We start from the raw sequence: 12829 nt of genomic DNA, 5'->3' as shown, positions 1-12829 counted from the left end.
TTTTGAGTCATTTTGTTGAACACAATTCATACTTTTTTCTCCATTTTACTTAAAACAAAATAGAATGAAGAAGTTTGAGTAAAAAGTTAAAAAACAGCTTTTTCCCCAAAAGTATTAAGCTTACAGTGAAGAGAAAATAAATGAAGTTTTACTGCACATATTTAAAACAAAGACTTTATTTACACCTTATGGTTTAAGTTAAAATGGCAAATTTTTAGCAACAACATATTTAAATTTTATGAACAAAGATACAAAAATTAAACACTTCATTAATAAACCAAGTGGCTCAGAACAGGAGAAGTGTAAAAACAGTTCTTCATGCTGTAAGATCAGGCTTGGAGAAAAAGGCTACTCTCTTCTTTATCTTGCTGTACAGTTTGGACGGCAGCCAGCCGAGTTTCTGACCGAAGAGCTCAGAGTTCCTTCCAATGAAGTCTTCACTTAGTCTGAAAGAGCAGGCAGATGAGGTTTACATGCAAATCCCAGCCCAAAACTTGATATAAATGAGTAACTACTTCTGGTTTTAGGGCGTTTCAACTCTGACATTAAAGTATCTGACATTGTTGCGTGTATAATCTGAGGAAATAGGATTAGATAAGATAGTAAAGACAAAAATAAGAATTTGAGTTAAATTTCTTCCCTCAGTTTTTAGGAACAAATAATTTCTAACACTTCCTTCATGTTGCAAATAGTGTAAACAAAGAAAAATGTAGGACGGCATCTTTTTTAGTGAATTATTCCCTAAAAATAATGTTTTAAATGCTTAAAGAAATCCTGATATAAACATGAAGATCGATATATTGTATTCAGATTTTACAGTATTGTAGGCTAGGGTATCTTTAAAAAAAGGAACCTTTTTGTTAAAATGTCTAAGGTTTCCAGAAAAAAAATATTTCTCTTATTAAAATTAAACAAAGACAATGAATGACTGCTGAGTGAGCAGCTTTTGTATGTCTACAATACAAAATTGTTGCCATTTGACATTTTTTCTGGTTTACAAAAAAAAAAAAAACTGAAAGAAATAACAGTAAAGACAATTGGACACATTTTTTTATAAATGATTTAAAAAAAACAATTAGTTTTAGTAAATTTGCGCATGAAAAATTAAACTAAATATGGTAAAAAATGATTTTGTATTCAAATGTTCAAAAATATTTTAGAAATTGTCAAGTTTCTAAAGGTGCCATTTAATTTTATGGGCAGTTGATGTGCTTATTTTAAATATTCATGACCTGAATTACCTCAATTTTAAATGTATTTCTATAATCAGTTTTTTTTTTTTTTTTTTTACAAATCTTTTAAATTCTTCAGAATCTTTATCATTTTTTTTTTTTTTCAAATAAGAAATTCAGTTTTCTAAATATTACAAGCATGTAACAAAGAAACCAGTTACAGATGAACCTTAACGTGATAGTGAGTCGATGACGATCGTACCTGCAGAGAGAGTACGGCTGCGTCTGAAAGAGGAGAACGTCGCTGCAGTGATGCTCTGATGGAGCCCTCAGAACAGCCAACTGAAAACAGATTAAATCACAGCATCAGCACCAGTATCCACATTTTACTCTCCATGTTATCAAATACTATTTCATTATACAGTAGTGGGATATATCTCTAAAGCTGGACATTTCTCTCCATGTGTACAAACTTGCTTCTGAATATAAATCATGTAAATTCTTCACTTAAAAGTAGTGAAATTCAAAGGTTTATCCCTAAAGTGCAACTCTACTAGGAAGTATTAAATATATCTTAAAAAATGAATGATTTTAGGAGAATAAAGTTCATAATTTTACAAGAAAAAGCCATGGTACTTCAAAAACATAAATGGTTGTGTATGACTCCTCCCACATTATCCTCTGTGGAGGCCTGCAAACTCTTTTAAAGTCCTTATGCTTAAAATAAGACCATGTTTTATCTAAATTTACCTTATTACCTAAATGTGAAACCATTGCTGAAATAATTGCTTACAATCCACTGCACTGAACACAATATTGGCTCTATTTTTGCTGTTTTTCTAAGTAAACAAACTTTTGCCCCATAAATTTATTAAACTTTAAAATTCTCAACCTGTAACTAATTTAATTATAAATATAATCATAAAATAGACTCTTTTGTTCATAATTTTTCTTGTAAAATGTTTATTTTTTTTCCCCTCGTAGAGACTTTATTCTAGTAAAAATCACATTTTTTTAAATAAATTTTATAACTTTATAAAAGTCACAGCAGCTAGTGCCCTCTACTGGAACCTCTGCTGCACCCAAAGCCTTTATGTTCTGTGCTAAAAGTGAAAGTCTTCTTTGCATCGACTAATGGTTTAAAAAAAAAAAAAAAAAAAAAAAAAAAAAAACTGGCTAAACTTGTTCAACTCAATAGCTCTGATGCAGCCGCTTTGTCACATGACTGCATAGAGCAAAGACAAGAAATAGTAATAGTAAAAACGACTGTGGTGTTGGTTCTTTGGCTGAGGAATAACCCCCAGCACATTTTACAGACCAATTTTTAAACCAGGATTACACAAAACCTATAAATCACTGAGCTGTTTATAGGTTCAGACAACAAATGAGCTTAAACGGTTCATGAAAGCTTTTCACTGCTTCTATTTTTAGAACTTTTACTCAATACTGAATTATTTTAAAACATAAAGACTATTAGCAATGTGTGCATGTGGCAATTGGAAGAGAAAGTCTATTGATTCATTTAAAACTAGCTTTTCTTTCTTACCGAGTCCGCCCGGATGCAGAGTTTGCTGGTTCCCCCAAACACCACAACGTTGCCGTCACTTCCCAGACATGCAGAGTGACAAACCCTGAAATGAAAAAAAATTAAATCAAGGTAAGAAAATTAGGTTTTAAAAATGTAATCGCTACAAATTTGGCTATTTTAACCAATAAACTAAAACTACAAAAACAGGTTGCAGCTAAATTTCCTGTAATTCTTAAAGTTGCATAGAGTGACCTGGGTTTGTCCTTGTGTGGGTGTTTCACTTTAGTCCATTCTCTTCTTTTTGTGTTAAACTGCCAGGCATCATCTACAATCAAGCATTAAACAAACAAGCAGGCATGTTTTATTTTCACCAAAGTGTACTAAAGACAATGAATAGTAAACCTTCAAATGCATGAGTGAGACTCACTTAGAGTGTTTCCATCTATGCCGAGGCCGCCATATATGAAGAGTGTGTGATCAGACGTGGATGTCATGGTGTGCATAGAGCGGCCCAGGGGCGCGCAAGATGGCGGGATGTCACTGAAAAAGGAAGAACAAAGCAGGACTGCTGGATTAGATGGAAATAAATATATGTTTTTAAAGTCTATGATGCAGATGAAAGGACTTCTTACAATTGGGTCCATGTCCAGGTCTCAAGGTCCAAGCAGAAGATGTCCAACTCTGCTGTTTCCTGTAAACAAAGACAGAGGAAGTCTGAAAAAGTCAGCTTTGTAAAGTCACTGTGACCCAAACTGAGAAAATTACTCCAAATTATTTACACAAATCAAAGCTTTTACTGCAGTTTGAAGCCTCAAAGGGTTCAGGAAAAGGATGTTAAAACAGGAAAGAGTCAAAACATTACAACAAATAGGAAGTTCCATAAGATGAAAATAAACTATTTTAAATGACATTGCAGAACAAGTTCTCTTGAAATAAAACTTCTCACAAAAAAATGACCACAAACTTGTTTTTTGAGCGGCTCAGAAAGGCTAAAGTGAACTTACAGCACCCCCCGTGATAAAGCCTTTGTTCCCCAGTAACGCACTGGCGTGGCAGCCTCTGGGAGAGGGAGCACAACCCTGCAGCAACACACAAATGAGTCAGTGATTAAAGCTTGAGGTCATTTTGCAACATATAACTTACAACTGAAGAGGAGTTTAACTACCTGAACTTAGGTCAAGTACCTTAGACTTTTAAAATAAAAGACGGTCAATAAAAATTAAATGAATATAAGACTTTTGATTAGAATTGTTTGTGATTTTCTATTTAACTCAATCAAAACAAAACAAACAAACAAAAAAAAAAACTAGATAGCATCATCATCCATCCAAAAACTTTTTCTTTAATTTCAAAACAACCTTAAATACTGGCAGCAATAAAAAAAAACATCAGAACTGTGTGTTTGATGCTTTCTTCATCATCTACTTTAACAGAAAACGCACCACAAACTCCAATCCCACAGTTCTTTGCAGTCACAATACTGTTTAAAGCCTGTAGGAATCTCATCATAAATGCACTTCAACAATCCGTCCATTTCCCGTTACTTGTGTAGGTGAAAGGTTGTTTTAAATTCTGCACACAGCAGATCTCCTTTTTAAGCTTCCTTATAAATCTTTGCCATTTCCTCTCTTTTGACCTTTGGCTAAATGGGTCAAACAAAACAAGAAAAGGAGTACAGGAATAGGAGGTATTTAGTCTTCACCGAGCATTTTGCATTTTTTTTTTTACATGTATTCAGCCTCTAAAACGTTTACGGTGGATTATATGTCAATCAATTTATAATTTATATAGGACATTTAAAAGCAGAAGCAATCAACGTGCTGGACAGAAAATAAAATATGAATAAGATCATGTGAAAATTTTGCTTTCTTTTTAAGGTTTTGAAGTTTTTCCAGGAGAAAACAAATTGGAATTTGGAACTTGCTAAAGACCCACTCCTGTGAAAATTGTGTTTTTGTCATATTCTTTTGGTACTTTTCTAATGATGGACAACACATATAAGGAAAATTAAGATCAAAACAGCATTTCTGAGTATTTCTTTAGTCAAATAGTTGGGAATCAGGAGCAGACGAAACATTTCTCTTTGAAAAAGAGCTTCTTTGTGACGGAAAAAATTCTTGGTAAAATAGGGAAAACTCCAGAAAGAGGAAGAGGGGGCGGGGTTGCTCCCTGCAAACAGATCCACTCACAATTTAGAGGTGTAATTTTATGAACTCTTGCCACTCAGCAGAAATTATGTCCTAGAAAAAGGGCCAAGTCATATTTAAAATCACCACTGGAATGCTTTTTAAAAGTATCAAAAGATGAGTAACAAACTAGAGCCCTGTGACCCCCTCGAGTTTGGAACTCAACTGTTGCAAACACACATTTGAGTATTAAGTCCTGCAACTCTCGCACCAGACTTTAGTCTTAAAAATGCCATCAGGTGAGCTTTGCTTCATTTTTTGAAATTGAATCCTTTCATCGTACTCACTCGAGTCTCTGGCATGCTCCATGTGGAGGTTCGAGTGTCGAAAACGTTGACTTCACTGTTCCATCCCCAACACAGGAACAAAGTGTCTCCAATTGTTGTCTGAAAGTTAAGTTGGCCCCAGCTTGTTTTTACATCATATTACAGCAACAACAAATATGTAATTAGGAGTTGATCTGTACCCAGGACATCTCTTCTACGACGAAGCTCGATGACGACATGGTCTGTACTTCACCCATGGTCTTACATCCATAACCACCAAAGTAGATCAATCTGTAAAAAAAACCCACACATTCAATTATCTGATGTAGATAACTTAAAAAGAAAAAAATATTCACAACTGTATCCCTTTCTATCATGTTTACATCAGAGAAATGGATCAAACAGACCTGTCTCTGTGAACCCAGCAGGAGTGTTTGTTTCGGGGAGAGGGCGTCTTTCCTTTACTATCAAGAACTTTCGTCCAGGAGAAACAGGGCTGCGACACGTCAACGCTGAACATCTGCAGACGAGAGTTTGAATTACAATCCTAAGCAAGGTCGAAACAAAAATGTCATCTTCTTGGCCACTTTGTCCCTTTTTCGGGTCGCGGGGGTGCCGGAGCCTAACCCGGCTACTGATGGGCGAAGGCGGGGTACACCAGTCCAGTCAAAATATCATCACAAAATAAAAAGATAAAAAAATGGCAAGAATGAACAAGCCAATAGACAAAAAGAAAATCAAAACTCTACCTTAAACAGTAGCTGAGTTTAAACCAGTCCTATAATCTTTGATTTTTAACCTGTTCCATCGTCCTGAGACGCATTTTATTTTTGATTTTGTCTTCCGATTTATTCTTCTTTTCATCTCTTAATTCTCTTATCGTACGGTCGTGTCAAATGCTTTAATCTTAATCTTACATTCTGCTTTTTAATAATCCACTGTTGTATTTTTTCTGCTTTTCTTTCACAATGTGCCGCTGTAATACGTGCGTGATTCTTTATTCTGTTCACCGTTTTAGGATCCTACGGATGCAAATTAGCATCATTGCTATAATCCGGGAATATTTGCATCTGTGACTCTGAATAGACGTCTATTGTTTAGGGTTGTGTATCTTTCCCTCTTACACGATTCGTATAACTAAAATCAGTTATTGTGCGTTTTCGTGCATTTCATTGCGCAACAAAACAAGTGACAGCATGTTCTTGATAACTCAACATCAACAAGATACTCCGTTTTGAAGGGCAGAAAAGAAAAGGTTTCAATTCTATTAGCTTTGCGGTTGGTGGCTGGGTAACCCTGAGGCCGTGACACTCGAGTCAGAGGTGAGGCCGTCTGGAGAGTGAGTATCTGTTGGAGGGCGATAGGGAAAAGGGGAAAAACTCTGCTGCAAGATAAACAGACTTGTTTAGAGAACACTTCAAACCAGATGTTCGGAGAAGATTCAGAAAATATGTTAACTTTCAGGATTAACTGGGTCCACAATGCTGCAAAACCCTGATCTGTACAGTGAAACAAACACTTTCACCTGATACTGAACTCTTTGAATCTAGTTTTACTCCTCCTTCAGAAAAGCATTAACAAAGACTTTTGTTTGGAAGTGTCACATTTCACCCCAAAGTGTCCTTCCTTAAGAGCGTGGACGTTCTTGCGGAATTTTTCTTGGAATCTTGCCCAGTTTACTTTTGACAATCTATAAACTTGACAGTGGAAGCAGATGACCTCGCTCTGCAGATCAGATTCTGCTCGAGGTCTTTTCCTGTCAAACACAGAGTTCTTCCTCCCTGCTGCTGCACGTACGGTCAGGAAGAACCAAAATGAGGTCCATTTTTCCCCAACTCAATAACTTTTTGGCGTGACAAATGTGAAAATAATTGCTAAACTGAAATGCTTTTACTTTGAAACATGTTCTCACTTCCTGCAACGTCCTGAAATAATCCACTGAAATAGTTCAAATTAGAGAAACTGACAAAAATATTTGCCAATATTCAAAATAAGCAACAGGAATACTCCTGTTTACATGTGTCTGCATGTTTGGAATAATCCAGCATCCACTCCTGCCTCCAGTCAGGAAGTGACCATTGTCATTTGCACATTTTCCTGAAGCACTTTCACTTTAAACAAACTGGAGCTTTAGTTCTGCAAGTTGGTTAAGGTCATTACGGATGAATAGTTTTGAAAGCACTTTTAGCAGATTTTAAAATTGACATTACAATGATTACATTCAAACTTTTATAAACTCATGGTCATAATATTGAAAAAAAAAAAAAATCAGAAACTGATTCATATCTTTTCAGAATATAATCAAATGCTGCCAAAGTAGGCAAACAAAGATTGTTATTCAAGATAAAAATCTAAATATAGACAAGTATGTAAATATAGCCTGCATTCTCTGCTCTTTAGCCACTTCCATGCTACACAAACAAAAAAAAACAATACTCTTGTAGCATTTCTCTTATGATAGAGAACATTCATAGAATGATTTAAACTTAAATTTGCATTTCTGAGTATTTCTTCATTAAAGTTGTAGAAATGAGGTTTGAAAATGAACTTATTTGTGATGCATCCACTTATAGATGAATAGATTTGTTTCCCTCATCGAAACTGTCATCTGGCTTAAAACTGTACAGCTGGATAGGTCCAGTATTTAGCGCCATTTTTGTTGCACTGGTACTGTTAGTTTGGGGTTGTAAGCTAGCAGGATGATGGGATATCAGTAGAGGCTTACTTCCACAGTAACACCTACAACTCTGAGGCAAGTTTTTTCATTTTGGATAAAAACAGCATCATTATACTGTAAAAGACCACTGGGAATGATTTTATAATAGATCAAAAGATGATTATAGTGGGACTTTAACAGTAAAGTAAAGGCTTGAAGGTCAAAAAAAAAAAAAAAAAAAAAAAGGAATTAGCTTTCTGCACAGTTTTTATGCAAATCCAAGTGCAGCTGCCTGAGTTCTTTAATCTTTAATTCTTTAATTTGCCTTTAATTTAAAGGCAAAAACAAAACAAATATATACATTTTGAACTTACATTATTAAATCCTACATAAACTGCGCCTTACTTTCACTTATTTTTTATATTCAACCCTTTTTTGAGCTGAAAAATTCAGTATCCATGTAAAGTTTTTATAGGATTGGAAGTTATAAAGTGCATTGAGTTAAAGGATTTTTTAAATTTCAAAAAGATAGATGGGAGGACCACACATTAGAGCAGTGTTTTTCAACCTTTTTTGAGCCAAGGTACACTTTTCCATGAGAAAAATTCTGCTGCACATCAACATCCAAATATGTAAAACAGGATGAACTCTATAGTCTGTATTTAGTTACAGTTCCTCCACAATCTTGTGACAGTTTTTTGTAATAATTCAGGCAGAAAAACTGAAAGGCTGTTTTTCCTAAATATTGCAATAAAAGTTGTGATAGTTCAACAAAATTAGTTAAAAATGTTCCCAAGTATTTGTTTTTTACCCTTTATTAATAACTGTATTTATATGGAATTTTACGTGACCTCACAAAAAATTAAACAATAATATATTCTTTCCAAAGAGGGATTTAAAAAAAATGTTTCTTTAAATGTTTTTGCCAGAGCAACTGTAATTTTTGAACAATTTTATGATCACAAAATGCTTTTTTTCTTTACACACAAAAAAACCCTTATATTCATGTTTATGGTCAATTATAACGACACAAAAAGTGAACATTTTGAAGTTTTATTATTTAGTCTTAATACAAAATGTAATTTTAACAAGAAATGTTTTATTTATTTTTTCGTGAATGAATCATTTTATTTTTGTAGCATAGTGCAGAAACGCTATCTCTTTAACCCAATGCATTATGGGAGATGCAGTGCAAAAACTGACGCTGATGCTGAACAAACTCACGTCTCTGAGGTTCATTATTTTTGCTCACTTTTTCCACGGTCTGACACCGGATCCCGCGGAAAGCTACACCGCTAAACACGAGCTTGAGCTCTTATTTTTGTTGGAATTGTGAGACTTTAAGAGCAAAAAAAGTGAGGATGTTAACTCTTGTTTGGTCAGATTGATGACATGATTAAACCTCCAAGAATGATTGGTGGAGACAGTTGGAGAGGTGGAACTTCTCCAAATAAAAAAATATAAAAAACAGCTAGCTGTGGCTAAATCGCAGCAACGTCATTCTTATTTTTAAAGTCAAACACCAAGAAAAAAAGTATTTTATGGTGATTCATATTCCTAACTATTCAGTTTTATCAGGGCCTGTTAGGATAAAAACAGAGCTGATATCCTGGTGATAGAAAATGTTTTTAGATCAGTGAAAATGAATAATTTTCCACGGCACATTGATTGATAAGAGTGATTGATCAAATGTACGACAGCTCACCTGGTTGGAGTACCCAGCAGGGTCACATCCTCCAAACACATAGAGGGTGCTGTTAATGTTCGACCCACAGAAGCCTGGCAAGTAAGGAGGGATGTCTCCGCTGATCTCTTTTCGCTCCCTAGTTTACAAAAAAAAAAAAAAAGTCCATAATAAAGCAAAAAAATAAAGCAAAATTAACATAAAGAAGAAACGTAGGACATTTATAGTTGTTTGAAGCGACTTTAACATCTAATCTATGGCTAAAAAAAATATTGTGCAAATCATGGATTGGATTGGTTTATTTAAAGTAATAAAAGCAGAAATTATACAAAAAGAAAACAGAAATGTTAGTCTATATTAACAATCAAACACAGGACAATTAGTCGTAAAAAACAGAAACTGTGACCTCATGAACTTTGATAAGAGAGGAATTTCTGCAGCCTCCCTTTTTTCATACATTGTTAGCATTTTACATTTGTACCATGAACTAATGGAGAGATTTGGACCAAAGTGAAGCACTTTATCGTAATAAAAATTACATGTTTTGGAATAAATTGAATTAATGACCAAAAGTAAATGTAGCAAAAACACTTCAAAAGGAGCTAGACACTTCTTTATCAGTGCATCCTTTGCTTTGTTATTTCAAGAACTCTTCTTCATGTCAAGGTGACACCGGGATTATCTCTGCAGATAAACAGCCATCTATCTTACCACATGCCGCTGTCTAAATCACAGAGCCATATCTCATTACTGGGCAGCATGACATCCTGTCCAGCAACTACCTGAGGAAGGAAACAAACGACTCACTCAAAAATGACTCTTTTATTTCAAAATAAAAGCTTAAATTGATTTCTTAATGGCTGATCAAGCTGTAAAAGAGAAATATGTCAAGTTCTCTTGTTATATATTTAATTATTTTTAATTTTAAAAATTAAAATCCTTCAAATATTTAGTCATATAAACTTATAGGACTGTTTAGATTTAAATGTTTTGCATTAAAGTTATATTTTGCAGCATTAAATCTTCCTGCATTGACGCGATTGTCAGCTCCTCGGAGCTCTTTCCGCCCAGGTGAGCTCACCTGGTATCCTCCCCACGCGTACAGCGTGTTGCCATGGATGAAGGCCGCGTGGCTGCTCCTCACCGGGGACACATCCATGCTCCCCACCAAACCGAACCGGACCGGACCGGGGGGAGAGGAAGCGGCGGAGAACCGGCAGCGGAGCTCGGAGGGATCCCGGCGCGACACCTGCTCCAGGGGAAAGCCTGACAAACTGAAAATGCAAAGTTTGCGGAAAGTGTTTTTCAAGCTTCTGCCTCAATTTACTCCTCCCACCAGATAGATTACCTCCCCGGTGTAAGCTTATTAGGAAGGCTGCACACAACTGCACGAACCACACAGTAAACAAGCACTTCTACATGACTATAAACCTTTAGTTGTCCTTTAAATAATCTTCACTGATAAAAATGACTCACACAAAAGCCAAATAAAACAAATAATACGATTTTTGGGGGAATTTCAAAATAAAAGTCTCCTGAAATTAATCAGAAGCACCTGTGGTTTATCTTGACTTGCACTTAACAGTTATACCAATGTAAAAATTATTTTTTTTAAACTTCAAAAACATTATTTCGAACTGTCTTAGCAAATAAGTCATTTTTGCAATGCAAATTGAATACTTCTTCAGACTACATTTAAATATTTTAAATTTACTAAATATATAGAACTACATATACAAAAGAAATTTCAAGTATACTGATTCACTTTTAGTTTGGACTTGTAGTTAGGGGTGTAATGATTAATTTTACCAAAAATTCGATCACAATTCGGTACAGTTCATAGCTGATTTTGATGCAATTTGAACGATCTGATTCACTGACCTAAAATGGAAGATCATCAAGTGTAAATTACATTTGTGAACAAACAAGTTAATGTCAAATCCATTCACATTTCATGCTTTTTTTTTTTTTTTTTGCTGTCATCATATGTGTTCTCTGCTGTGATGGTGGTCGGTCTGTTAAAAACCTATCATGCCTCAATCCGAATTATATTTTCCAAGATCAATATAGTTAATTTATTTTATTTTTAAAATATTTTATACTGGTACCGTTCGATTAGATTAGCAACTTGCAACAGACAGATTGATCTGGTTGGATAATGGCAAAATAAATCAGTATGATTAATCATTACACCCCTTCTATTTTGAAAAAATTACAATAATTTTAAGATTCTAATCGTTTTAATGATTGTCTGTGTTATCGCAGTTTTATTCAGATTTTTTTTCTATGTCTCCTGTCACTCTAACTGTAAGTCATGCCTTTTACCAGGCCACAGTCAAAAACACGTTCTTCCCTGGATAAATGAAGATTAAATAAATACAATAAATAAAATACAAATTTGAGATAAAGTTGGAAATCAGTATATTAAATGTAAGTTTGAGCTTTTGTGATGTAGAAATCCACAACACAATAAAATAATAATTTTATCTTGGAGTTTTAAAGATGCGAGAAAGTCAGGACATAACTGTTTAGAAAAAGAGGCTCAAAGCAGATTTATCTCGTCTCCCAGTTTATCCTGCTGACCACCACTGACCATCTCAGAGCTCTGCCTGCTTTTAATGCTGAAAGGAGATCAGACAAATATTTACACAGGCTACCAGCTCAGGATTGATTTTTGACTCTGTTTATGAAACCGTGAATGCTAGGAGGCCAAAAGGAGCAAGGTACATTTGTGTTTTGATTTTTTTTTTTTTTTTTTTTACAAAGCTGGCACTTTGAAAAAAAAAGGGGTCAGAGGAGGAAAAACAAACATCAGTTGAACCTTTCATTTTCTGTTTTGGAAAAAACTCAATTTGATTGCGACTTTAGAAGGCGGGCCTGCAAGCCTCATGTTGAAGTTATAGCCTTCAAAACTAAAATAAACCAGGGATCATTTCTGTTACATGTCATACAATTTTATTTTACTTATTTTCTTGTTTTTTACAATTTACTAGAATTATCAAACATAAAAAAAGAAAGCTAAGTCCCATTCTGATCATCTTCTGTCTATTATAAGTGTTCCCTGTGGTCTTTTGTAGCCTAAATTAAAATATAAATCTGTATCATTTTTAGGACCTAGTTTCTGCAGAGTAGCAGGAGTTCATCAAAAAATTCCAAAAACGGTGAGCCATATTGGAGCTATCCAGCCGTGCAGATTTGAACCAACTTGGACAAAAAAACAGAGACGTTCACGGATCTATTCGTCTACAAGTAGATCCAACGTATTTTCTACATCACAAAATTAACTCTTTTTTTAACAACATGAATTATAAAATACTCAGAAATGCAATTTTATGCC

The 12829-nt window shown here is 34.6% G+C and overlaps 1 protein-coding gene across 2 annotated transcripts; it reads right to left on the bottom strand.

Moving 5' to 3' along the window:
• Positions 1-156: 156 nt before the first annotated feature.
• LOC112154352 (kelch domain-containing protein 1) lies at positions 157-10977 on the bottom strand. Of its 2 annotated transcripts, XM_024285230.2 has the most exons (14): positions 10841-10977; positions 10574-10766; positions 10204-10274; positions 9514-9631; positions 5560-5672; positions 5353-5443; positions 5174-5272; positions 3705-3779; positions 3333-3391; positions 3128-3240; positions 2953-3025; positions 2719-2803; positions 1435-1514; positions 157-446 (listed from the first exon to the last, which is right to left on the bottom strand). In XM_024285230.2, exons 2-14 carry the CDS (start codon positions 10649-10651, stop codon positions 317-319), a joined length of 1185 nt encoding a protein of 394 aa, XP_024140998.1. In that variant the 5' UTR covers positions 10652-10766; positions 10841-10977; the 3' UTR covers positions 157-316. The 2 variants fall into 2 exon arrangements, with proteins under 2 accessions (XP_024140998.1, XP_036072902.1); XM_036217009.1 differs by lacking the exon at positions 10841-10977 and having other exon boundaries at positions 10574-10802.
• Between the last annotated feature and the right edge of the window lie 1852 nt (positions 10978-12829).

This window comes from Oryzias melastigma, linkage group LG19 (assembly GCF_002922805.2).
Source record: "Oryzias melastigma strain HK-1 linkage group LG19, ASM292280v2, whole genome shotgun sequence".
NCBI classification, from domain to species: Eukaryota; Metazoa; Chordata; class Actinopteri; order Beloniformes; family Adrianichthyidae; genus Oryzias; species Oryzias melastigma.
Note: the sequence above shows the minus strand (reverse complement) of the source record. Positions and strands in the feature narration are given on the sequence as shown.